We start from the raw sequence: 27180 nt of genomic DNA, 5'->3' as shown, positions 1-27180 counted from the left end.
CTGCCAGGCCGTGGGCAGGGGGCTGGCTCCCAGACGGCCTAGTCAATATTTGTCGATTGACTAACTGCTCAAGTTTGAATGCTCAGTTCTCCCAGAAAACAAGCGTTGGGGTGTGTACTGCAAGGCAGGAGCTGGGATTGAGTTACAGTGGAGGGGGTGGGGGGGCGGTGGGCAGAGCCTGGCACCTTGCCAGGTAGAGCACTGCCCATAGGCACCGTGAAGGCGCGAGGAAGCAGTTCCCAACAGGTAGGCTTGCTCAGAAGGGGGCTTGGAAATCTGCAGCAAGTGGAAGGATTGCTCAGAAGCCAGGGCATTACTAGGGTTCAGAGTCACAAAAAGAGGCTGGCAGAATTAGAGGCAGTGAGGTGTCCAACGAGCGAGGGCACCGTGCGGTGGGGAGACACTGTAGCCGGGCAGCCCGAGGGGCAGAAGTGGCAGAATACCGCTGCCCTTTCCTCTCTGCCCCCTCCTCCGCCCTTCCTGGAAGTTAAGCCAAGGAAGCGCAGGGCCTGCGGGAGGGCGAGAGAGGGCCCTGGACGAGGAAGGACGCATCGGGAGAGAGGGGCGCCCTGGGGGAAGCGGGGGAGCAGAAAGGAGAGGTTCCGGAGCCCAGGAAGGTGGGGAAGGTGCCCAGAGAAAGGCGGGCGCTGGGGATAGTGGGAGGTGGGGTGGGCAGAGGAGGAATGGGGCGGGGGAGTCCCAGTGAATTGCACTGGGGAAAGAGGGATTATCCATGGATGGGGGGGGGGCTTGTGGGGCTGGAGGTGGTCCTCTGGGGAAGCGGGGATCTCTGGGGATTGAGCATCCCTCCCCATCCCCAGTGCCCCGCGGGAAGGCAAGGAGCACAGGTGGCAGGCAGGGACGGGGCCCGAGTCTGGCTCCGGTCATTATCAGGGCACTTTCCCGATACCAGCTCCCCTCCCCCAACCCCCATTGAAGCCGGTGGACACGTACCCTCTGGCTGCCAGGCTGATTGTCCCGTCCTACGTGGACCTCAGGCCAGCATTCTTACCGTCCCTCCGTGGCTGCTGCTATTACATGGCCCTTCTGTGTCTCAAGTCACGGCCTCCTAGGTCCCTGGTCACTCTCACTGGTCACCGTTTTTGCCGGGTCGCTCCGAGTCCTGCTGCGGGGTCCCCCGTGTATGTCTGCATGCCCAGCGCTCAGCGCCATCACAGTTTTCCGGTACTTTTCATTTATCTATTTATTTATTTGCAAGCAGAGAGAGATAGAAGGAAGACAGAAAGAATGAGCGCGCCAGGGCCTCCAGGCGCTGCATACGGGCTCGGGATGCGCACGCCGCTGGGTGCATCTGGCTTTCAGTAGGTATCGGGGATTGAACTCGAGCGGTTGGGCTTTGCAGACAAGCTCCTTAACCGCTGAGCCGTCTCTCCAGCCCATTCATCACGGTTTTCTATTGCTACAGTCGACCATTTGACGGCCACTGTGTTTGCCTGTCCTGTATGTCATTTGTCACACAATGACTACCACAGTTGGAAGCACAGTTAGATTGCCCCAACTGGGCATTCAGTCAACGACCATCTATGGAGACCCTGTTGGGCACCAGGCAGCTGGCCCGGGGAACCCAAATGTGTGGCTTCTGCGGGGCGTTAGGAGGAGCTGAGGCTATGGTGATCAGGGTCTGACGCCCTCCAACCCTCCATCCACGTGATTCAGCAGGGCAGCCCCTGCCACACCCCCTTCTCAGGCCACCTTGTCTGGTACGCTGTGAGCTCGCCTGAGCCTGACTCCAGCCCCCCTGGGAGCCCTAGACAAAGGAGTGAGGAACGTAAGCCACCATGTCACCTTTGGTGCTGTAACTGGGTCTCACTGCGCCTTGTCCCCTCTCCTCTGTCACACGAGGTCAGCAGATCCAACGGTGTTGGTGTTGTTGATAGGAAAGGGCTGGAGGGCAGGGACCAAGGGAGAGAAGTCACTGCCACACCAGGACACCCGAGCGAGAGACGACAGCCGAGTGGCTTCTCCATCTACTTGGCAGAGCTGCATCAAAAGGACCTTTTGCAGCAAATATAGAAGCTCACTCTAGAAAGATGCATGAAGGAATGAGCAAAAATGTGTCTGGAGAGGGTGTGAGGAGATGGCTCAGTGGTTAAAGGCACTTGCTTGCAAAACCTGCAAGCCTGGGTCTGGGTTCAATTCCCCAGCTCCCCACGTACAGCTGGATGGGCATTCAGTTACAGTGGCAAGAGACTCTGGTGTTGCACACACAGTCAACTAGATAAGCTTTTGTTTTTCCTAGGCAAGGTCTCACTGTATCTCAGGCTGACCTGGAACTCACTCTATAGCCCCAGGTTGGCCTTGAACTAATGACAAACGTCCTGGGTGCAGGGACTAAAGATGTGTGCTGCCATGCCTGCGATAAGTAATGTAGACAAGAAAGAAGGAAATGGTGCAGGGAAACCTCATGTAGCTGAATGTGAGCTGCTGAGATATAAGATAGACAGAGTTGACAGTATCTACCTCCTCCAAACACCCTTCACTCTGCACCTTTCTCCCTCTGCTGCACCTCGGAACCACTGAGCACAAAACGCTAGGTTGCTGTTTGCAGAGCCTGCATCTGTTTGCAGATCTTGTATGTATAGAGTTCAGCCTTGTATTAGGCTCTCTCATAAAAGCTTATTTATCATTGACCTAACCCCTCTTGGGTCCCCTGAGCCTGTCTCTTCTTTGTTTTTTTAATATTTTTATTTATTTACTTACAAGCAGAGAAAGAGATAGAAAGAAGAGAAACAGAGAAAATAGGCACACCAGGGCCTCCAGTCACTGCAAATGAGCTCCAGATGCATGTGCCACATTGTACATCTGGCTTTATGTGGGTATTGGGGAATTGAACCCTGGTCATTAGGCTTTGCAGGCAAGTGTCTTAGCTGCTGAGCCATCTCTCCAGCCCTTTTTGTTTGCTTGCTTGCTTACTTGTTTGTTTTTTCGAGGTAGGGTCTCATTCTGGCCCAGGCTGACCTCAGCCTCACAGCAATCCTCCTACCTCCACCTGCCGAGTGCTGGGATTAAAGACTCGCACCACCACGCCTGGGCTGAGCCTGTCTCTTGCTGCAGAATTTTCCCTCAGTCTTCAGAGATGGGCTTGTGTGTTTGCTCTGTCCTGGGTTTGCAAAGCTGTGTCTTGTTTGCAGAGTCTGTTTTCAGACCAGGTCTTTCTCCCCATGACCAAGATTCACTTTATCACCGCGGCTGTCCTGTGTGTGACGTCCATCCCTGTCTGCATAGCTAGCTAGCACCGTGGTCTGTTTGCGAAGCTTTGCCCTGTCAATGGAAACTGTTCCCTCCACGGTAACGCCGCTGTAGCTGTCAGAGTCAGCGCCGGGAGCTGGCAGCCCTCACATGTTAGGCTCAGCCATTCATCCTCAACAGACCAATTAAAGAGACAAGAAGGTGAAAAGCAGAGGTTTATTCATTTGGCCACAATTGAAAGAGAAGCAAGTGAAGAGTTGTGGTGATCTCACCCCTAAATCAATCTTCAGGATGCCCAGTGGTTAAAGGTGGCTCCTGGCAAAGCCTGCTGGCCTGGTTTCAGTTCCCCAGTACCCATGTAAAGCCAGATGTAAAAAGCGGTACGTGCATCTGGAGTTCATTTGCAGCAGCAAGACGCCCTGGTACTTGCACACACACCCAAATAAATAAAAATAAGAGTGTAATGTAAGGTTTGGGAGGGACCAGCTCACGCAAACCATTCTGAGGCAAAGATGAAGCTTTTATTCAGGAAAACATGAGCTGCCAGGATTCTCAAGAGTGGAGCGCAACCACCCTGAGATTCCAGACAGTGGGCTTCACAGGGCTCTTCAACTGGGGGAAGGTGAGGAAGGAGAAAGGACTCCTTTGTTCAAATAGCTAGGGGTGAGACCAGAACAGCAAGCAGGTGACTAATGAGATAAGGGTACAGGAAATCATGACCTGGGGGCATTATTAGGTAAGGAGGGGATAAAGGCTGGGTGTTTTCTTGAGGAATGTCTGCCACCCTGCTGTCCTCCTTGACTCCATTTTGGGAGCCTGTCCCGACCTAACAAAGAGAACAAAAAGAAACAGGTTTGAATGGAGGGCAAGAGGCATGCCATGCAAGCAGTTTGGCTCAGGTGCGTCTCCACCCACTGCCTCAGTCTCTTCAGCCCCGCAGTCTGCACACTGTCTGAACTGTGTGAAATCTCTGTCTGGGAAACAAGTTCCTCCTCTGGCTGGCTTCAGCCTTTCCCTTCCCATAGCATGAGATTCCTGAGAAAATGTCATTTTTTTCCTGAGAAAATGTCATTCCTGAGAAAATGTCATATTTGAGAGAGAGAAAGATACAGAAACAGGCAGAGAGAGAGAGAGAGAGAATGGGCATGCCAGGGCCTCCAGCCACTCACTGCAAATGAACTCCAAATGCATGTGTCCCCTTGTGCATTTGGCTTATGTGGGTCCTGGGGTGTCAAACCTGGGTTCTTTGGCAAGCGCCTTAACCGCTAAGCCATCTCTCCAGCCCGGGTCCATCATTTTAATAGTCTGATAGGAAAGGAAGAGGTTTTGGAGTCTGACTTTGGCTTTCTTTCTTTTTCATAACTTTGCTTGCTTGTTTGTTTGGAAACAGAGAGAAAAAGAGGGAGAGAGAAAGTATAGGCATGCCAGGGCCTCTTGCTACTAATGAACTCCAGGCACATGTGGCACTTTGAGCTTCTGGTTTCTGTGGGCACTGGGGAATCCACCCCGTGTTGTCAGCCCCTGTAAGCCAGGACTTCATCCGCTGCTGCATCTTGCCAGGCCCTGTCTTCAGCTTTTTTCCCTCCCGCCCCGATGGATACAGGAAGCACCTCTGTCTCCAGATGGCGAACCTGATGGCACAGCCCTCTTCCTGCTTCAGAACCCAGTTCTGTCTGCTGAACTTGAGTCTTCTTTTTCTAAATTTATTTGTATTTATTTACTTGAGAGAGAAAGAGGCAGATAGAGAAAGAGAGAAAAGAGGCACGCCAGGGCCTCCAGCCACTGCACACGAACTCCAGACATGTGTGCCACCTTGTGCATCCAGCTTACATGGGTCCTGGGGAATCAAACCTGGGTCCTTTGGCTTTGCAGACAAGCACCTTAACTGCTAAGCCATCCCAGACCTGAACTTGATTCTTACATATGGCACCATGACATTTTTCAGGGGCTTTCGCCATCTGAATAGCCTATCTACATTTCTGTGGAGAGAGAAAAAAGAAAACACTACATCAAGCCATAGCAAGGTTTGCTTCAATAGAGTCTCTCGCTGGAAGGGGTTTTGTCTATCTAGGAGCACTTCGAGCTTTCTGCAGAGTCCCTGCTTGCAGAGCCTCCACCTGTCTGCATGCTCTGTCCTATTCCTCTGTGGATCTGTGGGCAGAGCCCACCTCTATTAACAGAGCCTTTGCCAATTTCCAAACTCACCTTCCATAAAGCCTATCCCTGTTTGGAGGACCTGGGTGTTCCACCGATATCCAGTCCTGCGGTCTGAGAAGATGACCCCGCCAGTGAGGACCTGAGTTTCAATCCTCAGAACCCACAAAAAGTGCTGGCATGAGAAAGCCAAGCGCCACATGTTCTCTCTCATATGTGGATCCTAGCTACAGATGACTGGGCTTCTGCATGAGAATGAAAATACTTAGTAGCAGAGGCCAGTAAGTTGAAAAGGAGACATAAAGGGTGGAGAAAGGAAGGGAGGAGGATACTTAATAGGTTGATATTGTATATATGTAATTACAATGATTGTAATGGGGAGGTAATATGATGGAGAATGGAATTTCAAACGGGAAAGTGTGGGGGTGGGGAGGGAGGGAATTACTATGGGATATATTTTATAATCATGGAAAATGTTAATAAAAATTAAAAAAATAAAAAAAAAAAGTGCTGGCATGGCAGTTCTGACCTGTCATCCCCGCACTGGAGAGAGTTGGACATAGGAGAACCCCTGGGGCTCACTGGCTACTCAGTCTATCGGAATCAAGTTCTAGGTTCAGCAAGAGACCCTGTTCTCTCATTGTATTTTGTTAAAAATAAATAATTTGAAGCCGAGCATGGTGACACTCAGGAGGCAGAGGTAGGAGGATCGCCAGGAGTTCGAGGCCACCCTGAGGCTACATAGTGAATTGCAGGTCAGCCTGAGCTAGACTGACACCTTACCTCAAAAAAACAAATCATTTGGGGCCAGAGAGGTGGCTCAGAAGTTAAAGGCACTTGCTTGCAAAAAAAAAAAAAAAAAAAAAAAAAGCCTAATAGCAAGGGTTCGATTTTCCTAGCACCCATGTAAAGCCAGATACACAAAGTGGCACATGTGTCTGGAGTTCTTTTGCAGTGGCTAGAGGACCTGGTTTGTTCATACTCTCTCTCTCTCAAATAAATAAGCAAAACTGTTTAAAATAGATGATTGATAGATAGATGATAGATAGATAGATAGATAGATAGATAGATAGATAGATGAAAAGTGACTGAGGAAGGCACCTGACATTGACCTCTGTCCTCCACCTGTACAGAAAGCACACACACACCTGCATCCACATGTGCCCCACATTCATATAAACACAGATACACACACAAACATACTCCACAAAAACATATTTAAAAAATTAGCCCCTCTTCACCCCCCTGCCCCATCTGGGGGAAACACGCTTGCACACAGAGCTGAGTCCATGCCACTCACCCAGCACTTCTGTACTTCTCTGGAAAAGGCATCACTGCTGACAGAGCCTGCCTTGGGTGGGCTTATAAAGCCTCTCCCTGTCTGCAAAGTCCCTGTGGACTCCCTGGCTACAGGACCCCAGTCTTTAAAAAAAGTATTTTTTTTTTAATTTTTTTTGTTGTTTATTTATTTATTTGAGAGCAACAGACAGAGAGAGAAAGAGGCAGACAGAGAGAGAGAGAATGGGTGCGCCAGGGCCTCCAGCCACTGCAAAGGAACTCCAGACGCGTGCGCCCTTTGTGCATCTGGCTAACGTGGGTCCTGGGGAGTTGAGCCTCGAACCGGGGTCCTTAGGCTTCACAGGCAAGCACTTAACCTCTAAGCCATCTCTCCAGTCCAAAAAAGTATTTTATTTTTATTTTATTTATTTATTTGTTTGCAAGGAAAGAGAGAGAGAAAGAGAGGAAGGAAGAGGGAGAGAGAAAATGGGTGTATCAGGGCCTCCAGGCATTGCAAATGAACTCCAGATGCACGCACCACATTGTGCATCTGGCTTTATGTAGAATACTACGGAGTCGAACCTGGGTCTTCAAGCTTTGCAGGCAAGTGCATTAACTGCTGAGTCATGTCTCTAGCCCAGGACCCCAGTCTTTGGTCAGACCCTGGATCTCCTTGCTGGGGCCTACAACTGTTTACCCGACACTTTGCCATCTCCCTGTGTGCAGGACTTAATCAGTTTGCTGAGTCTGTTCTGCACGCAGGGCCTGACGTGTCTCAGACGAGCTCCTCCACCTGAAGAGCCTGCCTCTTTCTGGCAAGCCTTTCTCTCACCAAAGATGTGGTTCTTGTTTGTAGAGCCTTGCTCATCCATGTGCCTGTCTACAGCTGTGGGGACTGCCCCTTCTATAAAGAGTCCTTTTCCATCCACATCGCTAAGCCTTCCCAGGCTGCAGAGCTCCTATCTGCCCTGCAGAACTCATAACTGTTTGCAGAACCTGCATCAGCATTCATAGTCTTTGCTTGTTTGCCCGCCATGTCTGGGAAGTACCTGGGTCTCTTTGCATAGGCTGTCCTTGTACACACAGAGAGTCCCCATCCACCGCCTGCCTGTCCTGGTTAGCTGACATTTGTGCGTTCACAGAGCACTCCGAATGAAAGTCAAGTTATTTATTTATTCCCATCAGGAAATTCTGAGCCTACTGGAACCCTTTCCTAGGTCTGAGAAAGGCACTCCTGTTTGTTAAAGCCTTTCTCTCTCTGTATAGCCTGTCACACTATAGCCTGTTCCTAACTTCATCTGAGAGACCTGGATCTATGTGCAGCTCTTTCCTTGAGGGCATAACCACTAAGCCATCTCTCCAGCCCAAGAGAGAGAAGTTTTTTTTATAATTGAATTGTCATACTTTTAAAAAATGTTTAGGGCTGGAGAGATGGCTTAGCGGTTAAGCGCTTGCCTGTGAAGCCTAAGGACCCCGGTTCGAGGCTCGGTTCCCCAGGTCCCACGTTAGCCAGATGCACAAGGGGGCGCACGCGTCTGGAGTTCGTTTGCAGAGGCTGGAAGCCCTGGCGCGCCCATTCTCTCTCTCTCTCCCTCTATCTGTCTTTCTCTCTGTGTCTGTCGCTCTCAAATAAATTTAAAAAAAAAATTTAAAAAAATGTTTATTTGTTCGTTTATTTGTTTGTTTGTTTGTTTGCAAGCACAGAGAGATAGAGAGAAGAGATACAGATAGAGAGAGAGATGGGGGTGTGCCAGGGACTCCAGTTGCCGCAAACGGCTGTACCACTGGCTTTACATGGGTACTGGGGAATCAAACCAGGTCCTTAGGGTTTGAACCATCTCTCCAGCCACTAATTTTATTTTATAAAATGTTAAACTCTAGGGCTGGAGAGATGGCTTAGTGGTTAAGGTGCTTGCCTGAAAAGCCAAAGGACCTCTGTTCGATTCCCCAGTACACATGTAAGCCAAATGCACAAGGCGCTGCATGCATCTGGAGTTCGTTTGCAGTGGCTAGAAGCACTGACAGGCCCATTCTCTCTTTTTCTCTCTCTCTCCTTCGGCTCTTTCCCTCTCTCAAAAAAATAAATACAAAAAAAAATAAAATAAAATAAATAAATACAAATATTTATTTTAAAAGTTAAACTCAGGTGGGCATGGTGGCTCACACCTTTAATCCCAGCACTCGGGAGGCAGAGGTAGGAGGATCGACATGAGTTCGAGGCCACCCTGAGACTCCATAGTGAATCCCAGGTCAGCCTGGGCTAGAGTGAGACCCTACCTTGTAAAACCAAAAAAGAAAAGTTAAACTCTAGACCTCCTCATCCCCCACACCTCTGCGACCCTTTCCCTGAGGGCCCTCCTCTATGGGGTTGTTGGTATTCACTGTGGGGTCGCGAAGGCCTCATTTTATGTGGGGTGTTATGCCTCAGGATATTCCTACGCACTCTGTGGCTCTTCCAATCTTTCACGCCCCCTCTTCTGCAGTGCTCACTGAGCCACGGTGGGCCTGTTAGCAGTCTGATTCAGTGTTGACTTGTCTGTGGCTTCTGGGCTTCTGCTTTCATTGGCCGTGTGGTCCGTCACTATCTGCCTGGTGCCGGTTTATCGAGCTAGCAGCGAGATCACTATTCATGTTTCTGCTTCCTCTGCACGTCTCCAGGCCCCATTACCTCTTTTAAAAATATTTTTATTTATTTGACAGGGAGAGAGATAGACATAGACAGGGGGAGTACGGGCGCACCAGGGCCTCCTGCCGCTGCAAATAAACTTCTGAAGCGTGCACCATTGTGTGCATCTGATTTTACGTGGATACTGGGAAAATCGAACCTGGGACATCAGGCTCTGCAAGCAAGCATCTTTAACCACTGAGCCATCTCTCCAGTCCCACAGAGCATCTTTTCAAGCCCCAATCTGCAAAGCCTACTACAGGCCAGAGAGCTCAGACCTGCTTTAAGACCGTGGCAGGCCACCTCACAGGTCATCTTCAGACCACAGGGTTGGATTTCGTTTCTCCCTGTCCCCATATTTCCTGTCTGACTTCCGCGTTTCGGCACATGCCTTTTACCCCGGAAGGTCACTGTGGTAGTTTGAACAGATGGCTCCCAATACAGTCAGTGTATTACTACGGTTTGTAACTTAGATCTGCAGCCAACTGGCTGGAGGAGATAGGTCTTAGGGTCCAGCCCTAAGGTGCAGTGGTGGGTCTGAGATTCCAATCTAAAGATATGCAAAGTACCTGAAGTGTGCCGGGTGGCTTTTGCCTTTTGGCTTTTTCTCTCTCTGCCTGGTCCTTTAAGAGGGGCCAACTTCTTCTGCCATTATGGAACTTCCCCTGGATCTGTAAGCTTCAATAAATATCCCTTCTTCCACCAAAAAAAAAAAAAAAAAAGATGGTGGCAGGTACCTCCTTGTTGCTGGGACGAAACCTGACCAGAGGCAGCTGACAGAGGGAAAGGGTTTATTTCTGGGTTTTGTTTGTTTCAAGGTAGGGTTCCACGGTAGCCCAGGCTGACCTGGAATTCACTATGTAGTCTCAGGGTGGACTCGAGCTCATGGTGATCCTCCTACCTCTACCTCCCGAGTGCTGGGATCAAAGGCGTGCGCCACCATGCCCAGCTTCAGGCTTACAGTTTTGACAGAAACTTTCACCCTGGCTGGGAGAGCACGGCGTGAGCGGGGAGGTGGCTCACATCTTGTCACAGCAGCAGGAAGGAAACAGGCAGAATTAGTTAGTGCTGATCACCCAGTTCATTACTAAACCTCAAGGGCCTGCCCCCAGTGACACAGCTCCTCCGGCAAGCTCAGCCTCGCCAGCCGGGGACCTCGAAAGAGGTTTAATGGCAAACACGTGAGGCCGTGGGGGACAGTTTGCGTTCAAGCACCACAAAGCACATACAAACAAACGCGGTCCTTGTGGGGAATGTCCCGTCCTCGGTGCCCATCCTATGTTGCTGATATGGTATTTCTGTGTTCACAAGGAGCTCCTGGTGAACGTCACGTTCTATGTGCCAAAGGCACTTCGGAGGGCTTTATTTACGGGAAGAACTCTTTCTTGGTGCCCAGAGTCCAGTGGTAGGAGGGAGTGGGCCTTCACAGGGCAGGCTCTGGCTCCTGTTCCCCATGTCTTCTCTCGTTCCTGCCTGGCCCAGGATGAACCCGAACCAGGACCTCCCAGCCATCAACCAACGCCGCGCTCTCCACATATGGACCATTGAGGTGGGTGCCATGGCGGAGGGTCACTAGCCTCTCTCACCCCCCAACTCCCCCCTCTACCCCATTCCCTGGGGGTCACGGGAGCCCCGTGGTGTCATATGGTACTGTCTTCTCCAAGAACCTGCAGATGTTACCGCTGCCTGAGAAGGCTTATGGGAACTTCTTCGAGGAGCATTGCTATATCATCCTGCACGTAAGTCACTTGCGGAGTCTGCCTGAGGTGACAGGGCCTGGAGCTGAGGAGACCCAGGCCCAGACATAAGCTCTGTCTGGGGACAGGGCAGGGGTGAGGGAAGTAAATGGAAGGTTCCAGCATCTCATCCCACAAGAGACCACACTGCCTTGGTTCCTCTTAGCCCCTCCCCCTCTGTGTGCTCTCCTCTCCATGGAAGCACCTGCCCACCACCTTCTTGGTCACCCTCCACCTCACGTGCCATCCGGTTCTTGGCACCCAGTCCCCTCTCCGCCACATTCACAAAACCTGAACTCTAGGTCCCCCAGAGCCCAAAGGCCACGTGGGGAAGGTCCAGCCACCTGCACTACTGGATCGGGAAGGAGGCCAGCCCCGAGGCCCAGGGCGCAGCAGTCGAACTTGTGCAGCGCCTACAGGAGTCGCTGGGTGACCAGACGGTGCAGCATCGGGAGGTGCAGGGCCACGAGTCTGACTGTTTCCATGGTTACTTCCGCCCCGGAGTCATGTGAGTGCCCGACCCCCTGGGGGCGGATGTGGAGATGGGGAAGGCACAGTGGTAGCGTTGGTGCTTAGCTACTTAGATGACTACCTTTCATTGGCTCTGTGTGTGTGTGTGTGTGTGTGTGTGTGTGTGTGTGTTCAATTTCACCTATGTTATGGGCACAAGTTAGTGATGTTTAAGACCTATGTCAGGCTGAGGAAATGGTTCACTTGGTAAAGTGCTTACTGCACAATCATGAGGGCTTGGGGGCTGGAGAGATGGCTTGGCGGTTAAGGCACTTGCCTTCGAAGCCCAAGGACCCAGGTTCGACTCCCCAGGACCTATGTAATCCAGATGCACAAGGTGCTTCATGCATCTGGGGTTCATTTGCAGTACTAGAGGCCCTGTCATGCGCTCTCGCTGTCTCTCAAATAAATAAATAAACAGTTTAAGAAAAGAATGGGGACATAAGTTTGAGTCCCTAGCACCCACATAAAAAGCAGTTTGCACCTGCAATCCCAAACTGGGGAAGCTGACACAAGAGGATCCCTGTGGCTTGCTGGACAGCTCACTGAAGCAGTGAGCTCTAGGTTCCCCGAGAAACCCTAAATCAAGCCAATAGGGTGGAGGGCCAGGGAGATGGCTCAGCAGTTAAGATGCTTGTCTGCAAGGCCTGATGACCTGGATTTGATTCCCCAGGACCCATGGAAGGCCAGATGCACAAAGTGGCACATGTATCTGTTCTTTTGCAGCAGCTAGAGGCCCTAGCATGCCCATTCATCATTCTTTCTCTCTCTCTCTCTGCTTGCAAATGAAGACATATTTTATTTATTTATTTATTTGATAGAGAAAGAAAAAAAAAAGAGGTAAAAAGAGAGAGAGGGCCTCTAGCCACTGCAAAGGAATTCCAGACACATGTGCCACTTTGTGCATCTGGCTTTTCATGGGTTCTGGGGAATCAAAACCCAGGTTTTGCAGGCAAGCACTTTAACTGCTGAGTCATTACTCAATCCAAATAAATACATATTTTTAAAAAGGTAATAATGAGCCAAGTGTGGTGGCACAGGTCTTTAGTCCCAGCACTCAGGAGGCAACAGTAGGAGGTTCGCTGTGAGTTCGAGGCCACCCTGAGACTCCATAGTGAATTCCAGGTCAGCCTGGGCTAGAGTGAGACCCTACCTCAAAAAACAAAAACGAAAGGTAATAATGACCAAACAAGATTATTTAAAAATAATAATAATAAGGTGGAGACTGAGAAAGACACTTGATGTTGAGCTCTGGCCTCCAACTGTACTCACACATACACACACACATATACACTCACACACACACACACACATGCAGGAAAATGCTTATGCAACCATCACCACAGTCCGATTTAGAACATCTCATTACCCTGAAAAGAAGCCATGTCTCTACCCCAGCGCCCCTCCTCCCCCTGCCTGGTTGGCAACTAGCCTCCTTTCTCTGTATACATTTGCATATTCTGGACTTGTTCTGTCAGTGACAATGCGCAAGAAGTAATGTTTGTGGGGTTTTGTTCTTTTTTTTTTTTTAACTTACCTGCCTTCTCCATCCTTTCCCCCTTCTGCCCCCTCTCCCCTTCTTCCTCCTAGTCTTTGCTACTGTTGTCATCGTTCCCCTCCTCCTCCTCCTCCTCTTCCTCCTCCTCCTCCTTCTCTTCTTTCTCGTCCTCTCCTTTTCCTCCTCCTCCTTTTCCTTCCTCCTCCTCCTCCTCTTTTTCTTGCACTGGGAATGGAACCCAGGGCCTTGCACATGCTGGACAAGCCCTCAACCACCGAGCTATCCCCTCACTTACCCTGTTTCTGAGGCTCATCCATGTTGTAGCATGTATGGTCGCTTGTTGGTTTCACTTTGCTGAAATAATATCCCATTGTATGAACACATCATAAACACTTCCCCACTTAATGAACATTCAGGGTTTTTTTTTCCACTTTTTGGCTGTCATGGACAGTGCTACTGTGAATATTTGGAACCAGGATTCTGTGGGTCAAACGTTTTCACTCGTCCTGGGTTTGCACCTGGGAATGGACACAAATGTCATCTAAAGTTTGTTCTTGTTTACTGGGCTTGGTGAAATAGACCTTTTGGGGGTGATGTGCTTCAAATGGTCTAAGGTGAATGGAGAGAGTCGAATTACCCATATTCAACTATTTCTGCTGCCTGCAATTGCACTACATATTTGCGTGATCCAGACATGCAAGAAGCCTATGTGTCGTTACAGAAACACACCAAGCACATCCACCTGCAGATGTGCACACACCCACACCCACACGTTAACGCTCATGGCTAGCACACACATACGTTGTAGCCTGCTTTCGTGTACTCACACCTAGAATCACGTGGGGGAACAAATGCACACCAAACTCCCAAATGCACACAGGCATTTGTATGTACACGCGCATCGGCCCAAGCTCCATGCAGGGATAAGCAAGTGGACATCTGTCTCGTGTGTGCACTCATGGACTTACATACATACAGCCTCATATGAGCTCAAACATGCATATCTGAAATATTTATTTACTTGTGGGGGGGGGAGTCTCTTGTGTCAAGCGTCTCTTGCTGCTGCAAACAATCACCCACCTGGCTTACATGGGTGGCTGGGTTATTGAGCCCAGGCAGGCTTTATAAGCAAGTGCCTTTAACCGCTGAGCCACCTCCCCAGCACCCCCAAACATATGTATTAAACAGGCACGCAGTGTCCCACGTACACACATGCATGTGCTCACTCGTTCTTGCTTGGATGGGACCCTGCTCCCTCCACAGCTACCGGAAGGGAGGCCGGGCCTCTGACCTCAGGCGTGCGGAGGCCAGTGTGTACAATCTCCAGAGACTGCTGCACATCAGAGGGAGGAAGCACGTGACCGCCACCGAGGTGAGTGAGCGCCGCTGGGCGCCAGGGAGTGTGACCTCTCCAGGAGCATCAGGGGGCGGGGTGGGGGGGATTGGCGGGAAGCGCTGGGAGGGAGGCTCTGCAGGAGTCTTGTGGTCTCCAAGGAAGCAAAAGGCAGAGCTCTGCGTCTGGCCCCACCTCTGCCTCTGCTGTCTGGACCCTGGATTCCCTCAGCAGTCTCATCGGGCTTAACAGTTAAGGTGCTTGCCTGCAAAGCCTAAGGGTCCAGGTTCGATTCCCCAGTACCCACATAAGCCAGATGCACATGGTGGCGCGTGTGTCTAATGAGAGGGCGGCACACACCGCCTCACGCTCACACACGTGCATTGTCACCGTCACTCGTGTGCATCCACACTGTCTCTCCTGTGGTCTGTGTAGTGCCCTTGTGCAAATGAGCAGAGGGGCCCCTACTTCCATCTGCCTGGAAATTAACAGATGACCCCAGTCTGATTCGGGCATGACATTCCACTGCCACCTGGCCAGATTCCTATGCAAGGGACAGTCACGGGTGGGCCATCTCCAGTGACACCTGGGTTGCACATGCAGTATGTAGCAGCCCTGTGACACATGGACAGCCTCCTCTAGGTTCTGCACTGTCACTAACAAACCCCTGGTCATGTGGAGACACCATGTAGCCTGGGGTTTCCATATAACATACCTAACATAATTACAGAATATCCCTTTTACCCTCAAAATGAGCCTGTTTGGAACAATAACTGTCTTTATGTACAGTTATACACTGTCCCTACATAGGCACACATCTGCTGTCGACATGCTAACACATGGACACACAAATAAACATGTACCCACATGTACAAGCTTGTACACATGAACAGCTACAGGCGGGCATTAGTGAAAGGCGTCATGCTCAGTCATATATGAGCTGTGGAGGGACACGTGTGGTTACATAGATACATGCCTGCACAGATGCTGTCATACACGCACGCACGCACACTGAGGTTCATGCCTGCAAGTATCACACCCTTCCTTTTCTCTCCTCCAGCTGGGTGCTGGTGGTGTGACACTGCCCTCTGTGCCTCTCCTGACTCCCGCAGGTGGCGCTGTCCTGGACCAGCTTTAATAAGGGTGACATCTTCCTGTTGGACCTGGGCAAGGTCCTGATCCAATGGAATGGGTCCAAGACCAGCATTTCTGAGAAGTCGAGGGTCGGTGTCTACCCTCGGAACTGGGCATGCAGGGGTTGGGGGAGGGTGATGTTCCAAGTGCCCAAGATGGACTTGCCAAGAGGTACCCAGTAGTATAAGCTGAGTTCAGACTCACCACTGGTGGTGGCCCTGGGAACGCCAGCTTTGCCCTTCCTCCTACCCTTGCCTACGGGCACGGAGCAGGGCTGAGGGGGGAGAGGGAGAAGGCACTTCCCACTCGGAAGCCCTGACCATCTGCTCCTCTCCCGCAGGGACTGACCCTGACTTGCAGGATCCGGGACAGGGAGCGCGGGGGCCGTGCCCAGATCGGTGTGGTGGACGACGAGAGGGAAGATGCTGAGCTCATGCACACCATGGAGGCGGTGCTGGGCTGCAGAGGGCGCAACCTGCATGCTCCCTTGCCCGACAACAGAGTTAGCCAGCGGCAGAAGACCAATGTCCGTCTCTACCGGTGAGCACAGCCCCAGGACGGCGCGGTGGGTGGAACAGTCCATAACTGCTTTTCTATCATTATTGCAATGACACCTCAGCTCTACGAGGCCTCTGGTAAAAAAAAAAAAAAGCACGTGGGTTTCTGGGGTGGGTCACGTGAAACCGTGCATGATGTGGGGGAGCCAGCGCTGCTCAGAAGTCCAGTAGTACAGTTGTGGGGACAGACGCCCCCTGAGGGTCAAGCAGCTGCCTCAGCCCCCCCAGCAAAGCTGGGATAGAATCACAGCCACAGCTCACGCATTCAGTCTCTGGGAAACCGAAGCAGCTCAAAGGGCCATGGGATGGTGCCAGGCCCCTGGAGGGTCTGTCTGTCCACACCTGTATGCCTCTCCCCAGAGTCTACGAGAAGGGCAAGGATCTGGTGATCCAGGAATTGGCAACGGGGCCACTGACCCAGGACCTCCTGGAGGAGGAGGTAAGGAGGGCCTGGTTGGTCCCAAACATCCCCCACTGCACAGCCTCAGCCCTGTCTGGACCGTCTGCGTGCCACCCCCGCCCTTGTTCCTAGGACTGCTACCTCCTAGACCAGGGTGGCTTCAAGGTCTACATATGGCAGGGACGCAAGTCCTGTTCCCAGGACAGAAAGGCTGCCTTCAGCAGGGCTATGGTGAGGCCTTGGGGCCCCTGAGAGGGAAGTCACACTGGGGTTTGACTGGGGAGGCAGCCTGCTCTGAAATCTGTTAAGGGGTGCCCCAGCCTGGGGTAGAAGGAAGGAAAATGATTTTCCTCTAAAGCATTTACTCCCTGGGATCTCCAAGAAGAGAGACTCCTGTCTTGGGGTCGGAAAGTGAGAACCTCTGCCCGTGGGGGAGCCTCGAACACACCTAAGACACCACGTGTATAAAGGGGAAGCGGGCCCCACCTTGAGGTCTGGGAGCCTCCTGCTCCTGGAGGTGGGGTGCAGGGTCGGGGAGGTTGTGGATCTGTGGGAGTGATCATGGTCAACCCTCCCCAGGCCTGAACGAAGGGGTCCCTTGCTAGCACTCAGGGAATTCCGAGAAGTCCCTAGTGACACAGTGTGTCAAACGGGTCGCTCGCTAGTCGGGTCGGTTCACTGACGCAGCTCAGAGCTGAAGGGGGAGGGGCGGGGCGCAGACCTGGACCCCGACACAGCCTCGCCCCAGGGCTTCATTCAGGCCAAGGGATACCCGAACTACACCAACGTGGAGGTGGTGAACGAAGGCGCGGAGTCCGCCGTCTTCCAGCAGCTCTTCCGAACGTGGTCTCGGGAGCCGGACCCCAGAAAGCACCGAGGGATGGGTGAGTGGGCGGGGCCTGCGCGGTGGGCGGGGCCTGGCAGGTGGGATGCATGAGCAGGCAGAGTGGAGGGCAGGGGAGGGGCGGGGCCTGCGCGGTGGGCGGGGCCTGGCAGGTGGGATGCATGAGCCAGCAGAGTGGAGGGCAGGGGAGGGGCGGGGCCTGCGCGGTGGGCGGGGTCTGGCAGGTGGGATGCATGGGCAGGCAGAGCGGAGGGCAGGGGAGGGGCGGGGCCTGCGCGGTGGGCGGGGCCTGGCAGGTGGGATGCATGAGCAGGCAGAGTGGAGGGCAGGGGAGGGGCGGGGCCTGCGCGGTGGGCGGGGCTGGCAGGTGGGATGCATGAGCAGGCAGAGTGGAGGGCAGGGGAGGGGCGGGGCCTGCGCGGTGGGCGGGGCCTGGCAGGTAGGACGCATGAGCAGGCAGAGTGGAGGGCAGGGGAGGGGCGGGGCCTGCGCGGTGGGCGGGGCCTGGCAGGTAGGACGCATGAGCAGGCAGAGTGGAGGGCAGGGGAGGGGCGGGGCCTGCGCGGTGGGCGGGGCCTGGCAGGTAGGACGCATGAGCAGGCAGAGTGGAGGGCAGGGGAGGGGCGGGGCCTGCGCGGTGGGCGGGGCCTGGCAGGTGGGATGCATGAGCAGGCAGAGTGGAGGGCAGGGGAGGGGCGGGGCCTGCGCGGTGGGCGGGGTCTGGCAGGTGGGATGCATGGGCAGGCAGAGCGGAGGGCAGGGGAGGGGCGGGGCCTGCGCGGTGGGCGGGGCCTGGCAGGAACAGGGTGGCTGGGAGAAGGGTGAAGTGGACCGGGCTGGTCAAGACCTTGGCTAGATGGAGGATGGGGCGTCACCAAAGGTGGACCAGGGCGTGGAAGTTCTGGCGGGGGTCACTGACCCTCTGTGCGCCTTCAGGTCAATCGCTCCAGGTAAAGCTGGACGTGGGCAAGCTGCACAGCCAGCCCGAGCTAGCGGCGCGGCTGAGGATGGAGGATGACGGCTCTGGGAAGGTGGAGGTGAGGGCCGCTGTCCTAGCTGGGGAGACTCGCACGCAAGGATAGGCTCTGCCCCCAGAACTGTTGGATAAAACTATCTAAAGTGAGCCAGGAGCCCGGTTGGTGGTGCCTACCGGGTAATCGTAGCTCTCAGGCGGGAGAAGCAGGAAGATCAGAAGTTCAAGGCCAGCCCTGACTACTTGATACTAGCTGTGTGAACAAAATAAGTAAATAAAGTGATCCAGGGACACATGAGGAGTGCACACACACGCACATCCAAGGAAGGATGATCATATATGTTCACTCTAACAGGTGAGCAGTCACGGCTGTTACCCATAACAGGGTCTACAGAGCTCTAAAGCTCAGGCGTGGCTCCCACAGGAACAAAGAGCCACACTGACAAACTCGAGGAACTAATTTCCTTTCAGCCTTTGAGCAGACCTTTTTTTTTAATTAAAAAAAATTTTTTTTGAGGTAGGGTCTCACTGTAGCCCAGGCTGACCTGGAATTCATTATGTAGTCTCAGGGTGGCCTCAAACTCATTGAGATCCTATCTCTACCTCCCAAATGCTGGGATTAAAGGTGTGTGCCACCACGCCAGGTCAGACTTCCCTTTTATTTTATTTTATTTATTTATTTTTGGTTTTTCGAGGTAGGCTAGCCCAGGCTGACCTGGAATTCACTCCGTAGTTTCAAGGTGGCCTTAAACTCCTGGTGATCCTCCTACCTCTGCCTCCCAAGTGCTGGGATTAAAGGTGTGCATCACATGGGTGCATGTGTGGGTGTGTATGCACATGTGTGTGCCCATGCGTGTGTGGGAGCATGTATACACGTGTCTGCCCATGCACTGTGTGGGGATGTGTATGCACATACGTGGGGGAGTATAGACACATGTATGTGCCCATGTGTGTATAGGCCATGTATGCACATGTGGGAGAGTGTGTGCACATGTGTGTGCCCACGCAGCACCCCATGCCCTTGCCAATGCCGTGCACTTGCCCGCAGCAGCCTGCTCCATCGATCGCTCTTCCACCCGTTCTTCTTTGAACCAGAACCTCTTACCAATCTGATCCTGGAGCTTGCCGTGTTTTTCATGAACTCCAGCCATTCTCAGTCTCTGCTGTCCTATGAGGCTGCAGTCACAGATGCATGTAGCCACCCCCAGGGGCTGCATGGGTTCTGGGGGTGAAACTCAGGCAGTCTCTTGGGCCCTCATGCTTACGCAGGAGTGCTCTTAACCTCCGAGCCACCTCTCTCTAGCCCTTTAAAAAATGTTTTGTTGGGGGCTGGAGAAATGGCTTAGCGGTTAAGCACTTGCCTGTGAAGCCTAAGGAGCCCGGTTCAAGGCTCGATTCCCCAGGACCCACGTTAGCCAGATGCACAAGGGGGCGGGCGCATGCGTCTGGAATTCGTTTGCAGTGGCTGGAAGCCCTGGAGTGCCCTTTCCCTCTCTATCTATATATATCTGCCTCTTTCTCTCTGTCTGTTGCTCTCAAATAAATAAATAAAAATAAACAAAAAATGTCTTATTGGGTTGGAGAAACAGAAATGCTTGCTGGCAGTCTAAAGTCCTGGGTTTGATTCCCCAGTACCCACATAAAGCCAATGCACAAAGTGGCACAAGCATCTGGAGCTCACTTGCAGCGGCAGGAGGTCCTGGTGCGCCAGTGCTCACTTGTGCTCTTGCTGGCCCGCCTGCCCTCCCTCCATCTCTCTCCTTCTCTCTCGCTCACTCTCTCTCTCAAATACTTTTGTTTGTTTGTTTCTTGAGGTAGGGTTTCACTCTAATCCAGGCTGACCTGGAATTCACTATGTAGTCTCAGGGTGGCCTTGAACTCACAGTGATCCTCCTACCTCTGCCTCCCAAGTGCTGAGATTAAGGGCATGCGCCACCACACCCAGCTTCAAATAAAAATATTTTTAAAAACTTTTTATTGACAGTTTTTATACATGTATATAATGTATTTTTTTATTATTTATTTTGAGAGACAGAGAGAGAATGAATGGGCGCACCAGGGCCTTCAGCCATCTGGAGCAAACTGCAGATGTGTTCGCTCCCTGGTTGCGCATATGCGACATTACACCTCCACCTCTCTTGCAGTGTTCCCAAAGAGAACTTCCTGACTGGGTGCAGGTGGGCAGGGTGGTGCAGGCGGAGAATCACCTGTCCCCACTGGAACCCCCTGCTCCTCAGGTATGGTGTATCCAGGACTTACGCAGGCAGCCTGTGGACCCCAAGCATCACGGACATCTGTACTCGGCCAATGGCTATCTTGTCCTCTACACGTACCACAAACTGGGTCGTGTCCAGTCCATCCTGTACCTATGGCAGGTGTGTCATCCTGCGGGGCGGGGCGGGGGCACTTACCTTCAATTCCAAGAACCGGAATCTGAGAAGGGGATATGAATGTTGCACCAGGCCGTCACTGCCTCCTCCCCTCCCACAGGGCCACCAGATGACCAAAGATGAGACCAAGGCCTTGAACTGCAATGCCGAGGAGCTGGACGTCATGTACCAGGGAGCACTGGCACTGGTGCATGTGACCATGGGCAGAGAGCCCCCACATTTCCTTGCTATCTTCCAGGGGCAGTTGGTGGTCTTCCAGGTAGGCCCCACTGTGTGAGACTTTCCATTGCTGTGACAGGATAGCTGGCGTAAGGGCCAGAGTGATAGTTCAGTTAGTAAAACGTGTGCTTCACAAGCATGTCCCCAAAACCCATGTAAAAAAAAGAAAAAGTTTATTGGCTGGGGAGGTGGCGGTGTGGGTAAAATACTTGCCACTAAGCATGAAGACCTGAGTTCGGATCCCTAGCATATCTGAGAAGCTAGCTAGGCAGGGCATCACACACCTGTCAACCCAGCACTAGAGAGATGGAGACAGGAAGCTCTCCAGGGCTTGCTGGCTGGCTTTTCTGGCCAAATTGGTGAGCTCTAGGTTCAGGCAGAGACCCTGTCTCAGAAAAGGTGAATGTTGCCGGCCATGGTGGCGCACACCTTTAATCCCCGCACTCGGGAGGCAGAGGTAGGAGAGTCGCCGTGAGTTCGAGACCACCCTGAGACTACAGAGTGAATTCCAGGTCAGCCTGAGCTAGAGTGAGACCATACCTCCCCCCCCCCAAAAAAAAAAGAGAGAGAGGAAGAAAGAAAAAGAGAAGATGGATATTGGTGTGCGTGGGGTGGGGGGAGCTAGAAAGATTGCTTGGCAGTTAAGGCACTTGCCTGCAAAGCCTGAGGACCTGGGGTTCCATTCCCCAGTACTCACATAGTCAGATGCACAAGGGGGCACATGTGTCTGGAGTTCTTTTGCAGTGGCTGGAGACCCTGGCGCGCCCATTCTCTTCTCACACTCACTCTCTCTCTCTCATCTATCTGCCTCTTCCTCTCAAATAAAGCTTTTTTTAAAGGTGAATGTGCCTGAGGAACAACATACAAGCTTGTTCTTTGCCCTTTACATGTGCATACATGAACATGTGCACCCACAAACACACATACACCCACCCACATGTAAACACATGAGCATGCCTGTACATACACATAGACACACCTGCACACACATGCACGCACACAATATCGGACATATGCCATTAAGGGAGGAAAAATTTATTTTAGCTCACAGTTTCAAAAGTCTCAGTCCACCATCCTTGGCTCTGCTGACTCGATAGCAAAGGTTCCTCACCTCATGGCAGACTGGAAGACCTCAGGTATCACCTCAAATCCATTCCTCCAGCCAGGCTGACGCTTCCACTACCTCCTAATATAGCTGGAGACCAAGTGTTTCAGTGGGAGACCTTTCAAGCACCTGCCTTTTAGCCAAGCTGCCTCCCCAGTTCCTGTGGGAGACATTTGAGATTGAGACCATAACGCCCACAGGGTTCTGGGTCCTCTATACACTCCTAGCCCTTGCACATGCTCGCCGAGCCCCTTCTCCTAGCCCTGGGGCCCAGCTTGCTAGCCACTGGTTTCTGGAGTGACACTCCCCCCCCCACACACACCTGAGTGTCTTCCCTGACCCCCAGAGCAAGGCACAAAGCAAGAGCACAGATGTGGAAGCTGAATCAAAAGAGAGCCAGGGGGATGGCTTAGTGGTTAAGGCGCTTGTCTGCGAAGCCTAAGGACCCAGGTTCAATTCCCTAGTACCCATGTAACACAGATGCTCAAGGTGGAGCATGTGTCTGGAGTTCGTTTGCAGTGGCTGAAGGCCCTTCTCAATCTCTCTCTCTCTCTCTCTCTCTCTCTCTCTCTCTCTTTCTTGATCTGCCTTTTCTCTCTCACAAATAAATAAATAAAATATAAAAGAGAGCCAGGGTCTTGCCTGTGGGGTCACACAGGGGTCAAGGGTGGTCCAAGTCCTCAGGTAGTTTTATTTCGACCACTTGGGCAGGGAGGTGGCTCCCAGGGGCCTTTGCCTTGGCCTGAGGTCCAGTCTTCTTCTAGGGGAACAATGGAGACAGGGGGACGGGGCAGCCGGCATCTGGCACAAGGCTGTTGCACGTGCAAGGCACCGACGCCCACAATACCAGGACCATGGAGGTGCCAGCCCGTGCCTCTTCCCTCAACTCCAGTGGTACCTTCTTTCTGGTCACAGCCGACATCTGCTACGTCTGGTTTGGGAAGGTACCAATGAGTTGCTCCCAGGGACAGTGGGGGTAGGTCAGAGATGGGTCTCCTTCCTGGACAATTCAGACTTTACGTCTATCCAGACATAGGCAAAAAGAGTGAGGCTGGGGTGTGGTACAAAGGGCTTGTGTCCATGGTGGAGCCTGGAGGCAGTTCCTAACAGACAGAGGCTGGAAGTCCTTGTGTCAGAGCCAGGCATGGCCCAGGCTTCCTCCCCTCCTCCTGAGCAGGGACGTCTCCTCAAGTCTCTCTGAGAAAGAGGGAAGCTAGTCTAGTTTGCTGGAGTTTTCTCTGGTCTTTGGCATAAACTGCGAATGAGTCTCAAGCCGGAGCCTAGAAAGGGTCTCAGACCCTGTGACCCAGAACAGTTGGGGAAACTGAGGCCTGTGGGGGAAGGGAGAGCTCTTGTTCACAGGAGCCTTGCCTTCAGCTTGGGCCCCCCTTGGCTTGGATCCAGCTTTTCACAGGTCACCGCAGGTGGGACATTGGGCCTGAGGTGAAAACCTGCCCCTTGGAAGGCTTCACTCAACTCTGCTTGCCAGGGCTGTAACGGGGACCAGCGTGAGATGGCACGGAAGGTGGTCACTGCCCTCTCAGAGAACAACAAAGAAACGGTGCTGGAGGGTCAGGAGCCTCCCCATTTCTGGGAGGCCCTCGGAGGCCGGGCCCCCTATCCCAGCAACAACAGGTAACATGTTTATTTAAAATATTTATTTATTTGACAGAGACAATGAAAGGGGAGGGGGAGAGAATGGGTGCGCCAAGGCCTCTAACCACTGCGAACAAACTCCAGAAGCGTGTGACACCTTGTGCATCAGGCTTACGTGGGTTCTGGGGAACCAAACCTGGGTCCTTAAGCTTCTCAGGCAAGTGCCTTAACCTCTAAGCCATCTCTCTAACCAGAGAAGAGAATATTCTCATCTGGAGAAGGAACTGAGGCCCAGAGAAGGTGGATGGCTAATGAAAGATTACATGAGTGGCTGGAGATATAAGACTAGAACTGAGGACCTGAAGGTCCCTCTTCCTAGGGGCTTAGGACCCAAGCCCACCCTTGAGTCACCAGCCAGCCTCCAAGTCACTTGGTTCATAAAATGCCAGGGTGAACAGGGAAGCAATGGCGCCCTCTGCTGGTAGAATCCACTGTGCATTGCCGTTGTCCAGAGCAAAGGGATTGATCAGTCTCCCAGTCCCAAGATATGTGTGGACCGGGAATGTGTAGGCAGAGTGGAGACTCAAGAGAGGAGGAAGCTGAGCCCTCAGCTGTCCTTGGTGTGTCCATGGGGCACCTGAGCTCAGTAAGATTGGCCTAGCTTCCTTCCATGCTTCCCCAGTGGTCAGCAGTCTCTGTCCCTAATTGATTTCTCTGGGAAATTCATGAGGCAGCTGGCTAGGCTAGGGAAGTCATCAGATTTACTTTTGCCATTGAAAGGGGGGACCCTGACCTAGAGGGAAGCAGATGCTGTGGGGAGTAGCCAGCAGGGGGGTACCCTGGATTGTATGGAGCTCAGAAGAGAGCCCAGGCCTCCTACACTGACAAGCTGCCTGAGGTGGTGGGGTCACCTGGGCTTCACCCCTTCTGCTGGCCAGGCTCCCGGAGGAGGTGTCTAGCATCCAGCCACGACTGTTTGAGTGCTCCAGCCACAAGGGCTGCCTGGTCCTCACGGAAGTGATGTTCTTTGGCCAAGAAGATCTTGACAAGTATGACATCATGTTACTGGACACCTGGAAGGAGGTAAGATAGCCCCCACTGCCTGGGGTAGGAGCGGAGGGTGTATCTGGATCTGCGTGGGGGTGCGTGGAAGGCTGTGAGTGTGACAGCCACGTGGCCATACACTAAGAGCCTGGGGTGAGTGGGTATCACTGATGGCAGGAGGACTTCAGGACATGGTGACCGTGAGCTGCAACTTGTGTGATTGTGCCTGTGAGTTATGGCATCGGTGTGTGCCTCACGATGGGATACTGGTGACCGGGTGCCTGTGGCTGGCTTCATGTCAGTGAGTGGAAGGATTGACCTTGTATGTACGTGTGATGGTTTTGTGTGACTGTGCGTTTGACCCGGTGGCGATGGCTGCATGAGAGACTGTGTGGTCCAGGACTGGCCAGAGCAACTATTACTGGTGAAACTCTATGTGTGTGAGAGACCAGGAGGAACCATGCGCCGGCTGCGGGTGTGAGGGACAGTGTTTGTGGATCTGGGCAATTAATTCTAGGTCTTTGTGATGAGATAGCGCAGTCAGCTGGATGTGCATGACAGCTAACCAGGTTTGGCGGCACACACATGCTGCACACACAAGTTTACCGTAGCGGGCGGCAGTCTGCGCTCGTGACTTGCTATCTGACTGAGGTATGACAGTGTGTGACTGTCTGCAAGGCTGGGAGGCATGTTTGCGTTGCTGTGCGCAATACTGTTTACTGTCTGAGCTGGTGTTGATGTTGGAGAGCTTGCATGCGTCTCAGAGAAAATGACATTGGTGCTTACAGCCCGACATGACCTGGCTAAGCCCCAGCTCTCCGAGTCCATTTCCCCTCACTCTGCCTCACTCGTCCCGCGCCAGCCATGGTGGCCTCTGGCCCTCCTCGAGCATGAGGGGCGCACGGCCACCTCAGGGATGCTGCTCTGGCCCCATCTTCTTCACTTTCCCCCCAGGCACACGCGTGACTTTCTCCCTCGCAGAAACTCTACAGGGGCAAACACACGTTTGCCTGTTTGCTGCTGTTGACAACTCCCCAGCGTCTGGCACGTACCAGGCACTCCATGAATGCGTGGATGGGTGTGTACGTGCATGTCTACGGCCTTTGTGTGCATGCGTGAGTGTGCAGGTGTGGAAACGTGTACACTGGGTACCGAGGTCATCTGATGGGCAGGAAGTGGGGATGAAGCAGCTGGCCCAGTCAGGCGCTCCACCTGCCTGAGCCCAGGCTCCCTCTGTGGCCCAGATCTTCCTGTGGCTTGGCGAAGGCGCAGGTGAGCGGAAGGAGGAGGCCCTGTCCTGGGGCTGCGAGTATCTCAAGACCCATCCAGCGGCGAGGAGTCCGGCCACGCCCATCGTGCTGGTCAAACAGAGTCACGAGCCTGCCGTCTTCACTGGATGGTTTGTCACGTGGGATCCGTACAAGTGGACAGTGAGTGAAGCCTAACGCCCCAGCCCCTCACTAATCTAGAAGGAGATTGAAGGAGGAGGCTGTGCCATGGTTGACAAGTTTCTGAGTATGGGAGGGAAACCTGATCTGGTTCTCGGTCCCCTTCCCCGGGTCACTGGGGCGCCCTTATTCTCCTGCCCCATAACAGCCTTGACTCTTGCCTCCCAACCCCCGCCCCCAGAACAACCAGTCCTACAAGGAGGTGGTGGAGGGCAGCCTGGGACCAAGGTCTGCCATCTCTGAGATGATAGTGGTGAGTGCCCGGTCCCCTGGCAGTCACCACCTGGAAGTTTGGGCTCAGATGGTGAGGTCTGTGGTCAGGTCCCAGCAGGTGCCAAGAGGGTGCCGATGGGTTAAGGAGTTCATGGGCTTAGGGTGACCCCCCCCCCTTGGCTCTCTATTCCCTGTCTTCCCTAGCCTGAGGTTTCTCTCTGGACAGGAAGTGAACAACGTCAAGTTAAGCCACTGGCGGAGGAATAGCAGGGTGGACCCCTCAGCCCTGACGTCCCGCAGAGGCTCCCAGGACAGCCCAGAGAATGAACTGGAGCTGGGCCTCGGGGGTGGCGGCAGGAGAGACACTGTCACCAATGACAGCGGCTGCATCAGTTCTGTGGCCAGTGGGAGCCTGCCCCGGGAGCAGCTGATGCACCAGGCTGTGGAGGACCTGCCGCAGGGCGTGGACCCTACCCGCAAGGAGGTAGGTGTCAGACCCGGATGCTGTCTGTCAGTCACCAGGCACAGCGACTCAAGATACCGCGTGCCCAGGGGGGCCACAGCAGGCAAGGCAGCGTGAAGGCAGATGGGAGGAGCCTGTTGCTTGAAGGTTCCTCTGGGTGGGACAGGACTCTGAGATCTGGTGACCCCCTCCACGACCCTTGTCTCCCAGTTCTACCTCTCAGACGCTGACTTCCAAGAGATCTTTGGGAAATCCAAGGAGGAGTTCTATAGCTTGGCCAAGTGGAAACAGCAACAGGAGAAAAAGAAGCTGGGTTTCTTCTGACCCCTGGGGGACCCTGCTCTTCCCGCCCCCCCCACCCAGCTTCCTCCTGGGACCCTTCTCTCCTTCTTTTTTTTTTTTTTTTTTTG

At 53.1% G+C, this 27180-nt stretch overlaps 1 protein-coding gene across 1 annotated transcript; it reads left to right on the top strand.

Annotated features, from left to right (window-relative positions):
* Positions 1–221: 221 nt before the first annotated feature.
* Positions 222–27120, top strand: Vill (villin like). Its single transcript, XM_045136641.1, has 20 exons — positions 222–246; positions 10790–10856; positions 10981–11046; positions 11346–11551; positions 14315–14423; positions 15497–15607; positions 15859–16058; positions 16436–16514; positions 16608–16706; positions 17224–17359; positions 18256–18356; positions 20437–20667; positions 20783–20941; positions 22771–22950; positions 23496–23641; positions 24541–24685; positions 25891–26076; positions 26276–26347; positions 26534–26791; positions 26981–27120. The coding sequence occupies exons 2-20, from the start codon at positions 10791–10793 to the stop codon at positions 27092–27094; spliced, it is 2664 nt and encodes an 887-aa protein (XP_044992576.1). The 5' UTR covers positions 222–246; position 10790; the 3' UTR covers positions 27095–27120.
* Positions 27121–27180: the final 60 nt, after the last annotated feature.

The sequence above is a fragment of the Jaculus jaculus genome, chromosome 17 (assembly GCF_020740685.1).
Source record: "Jaculus jaculus isolate mJacJac1 chromosome 17, mJacJac1.mat.Y.cur, whole genome shotgun sequence".
Lineage (NCBI taxonomy): Eukaryota > Metazoa > Chordata > Mammalia > Rodentia > Dipodidae > Jaculus > Jaculus jaculus.
The sequence above is the reverse complement of the archived record's forward strand: the minus strand, read 5'-3'. Positions and strand labels throughout refer to the sequence as shown.

What these genes read in the sequence shown, in the direction of transcription:
- Vill (XM_045136641.1), top strand. Translation starts at nt 10,791, where the DNA reads ATGAACCCGAACCAGGACCTCCCAGCCATCAACCAACGCCGCGCTCTC. An exon ending in ACGGCTCTGGGAAGGTGGAG is followed by an intron (nt 18,357 to 20,436) that starts GTGAGGGCCGCT and finishes CCTCTCTTGCAG; the next exon opens with TGTTCCCAAAGAGAACTTCC. An exon ending in CCATCCTGTACCTATGGCAG is followed by an intron (nt 20,668 to 20,782) that starts GTGTGTCATCCT and finishes CCCCTCCCACAG; the next exon opens with GGCCACCAGATGACCAAAGA.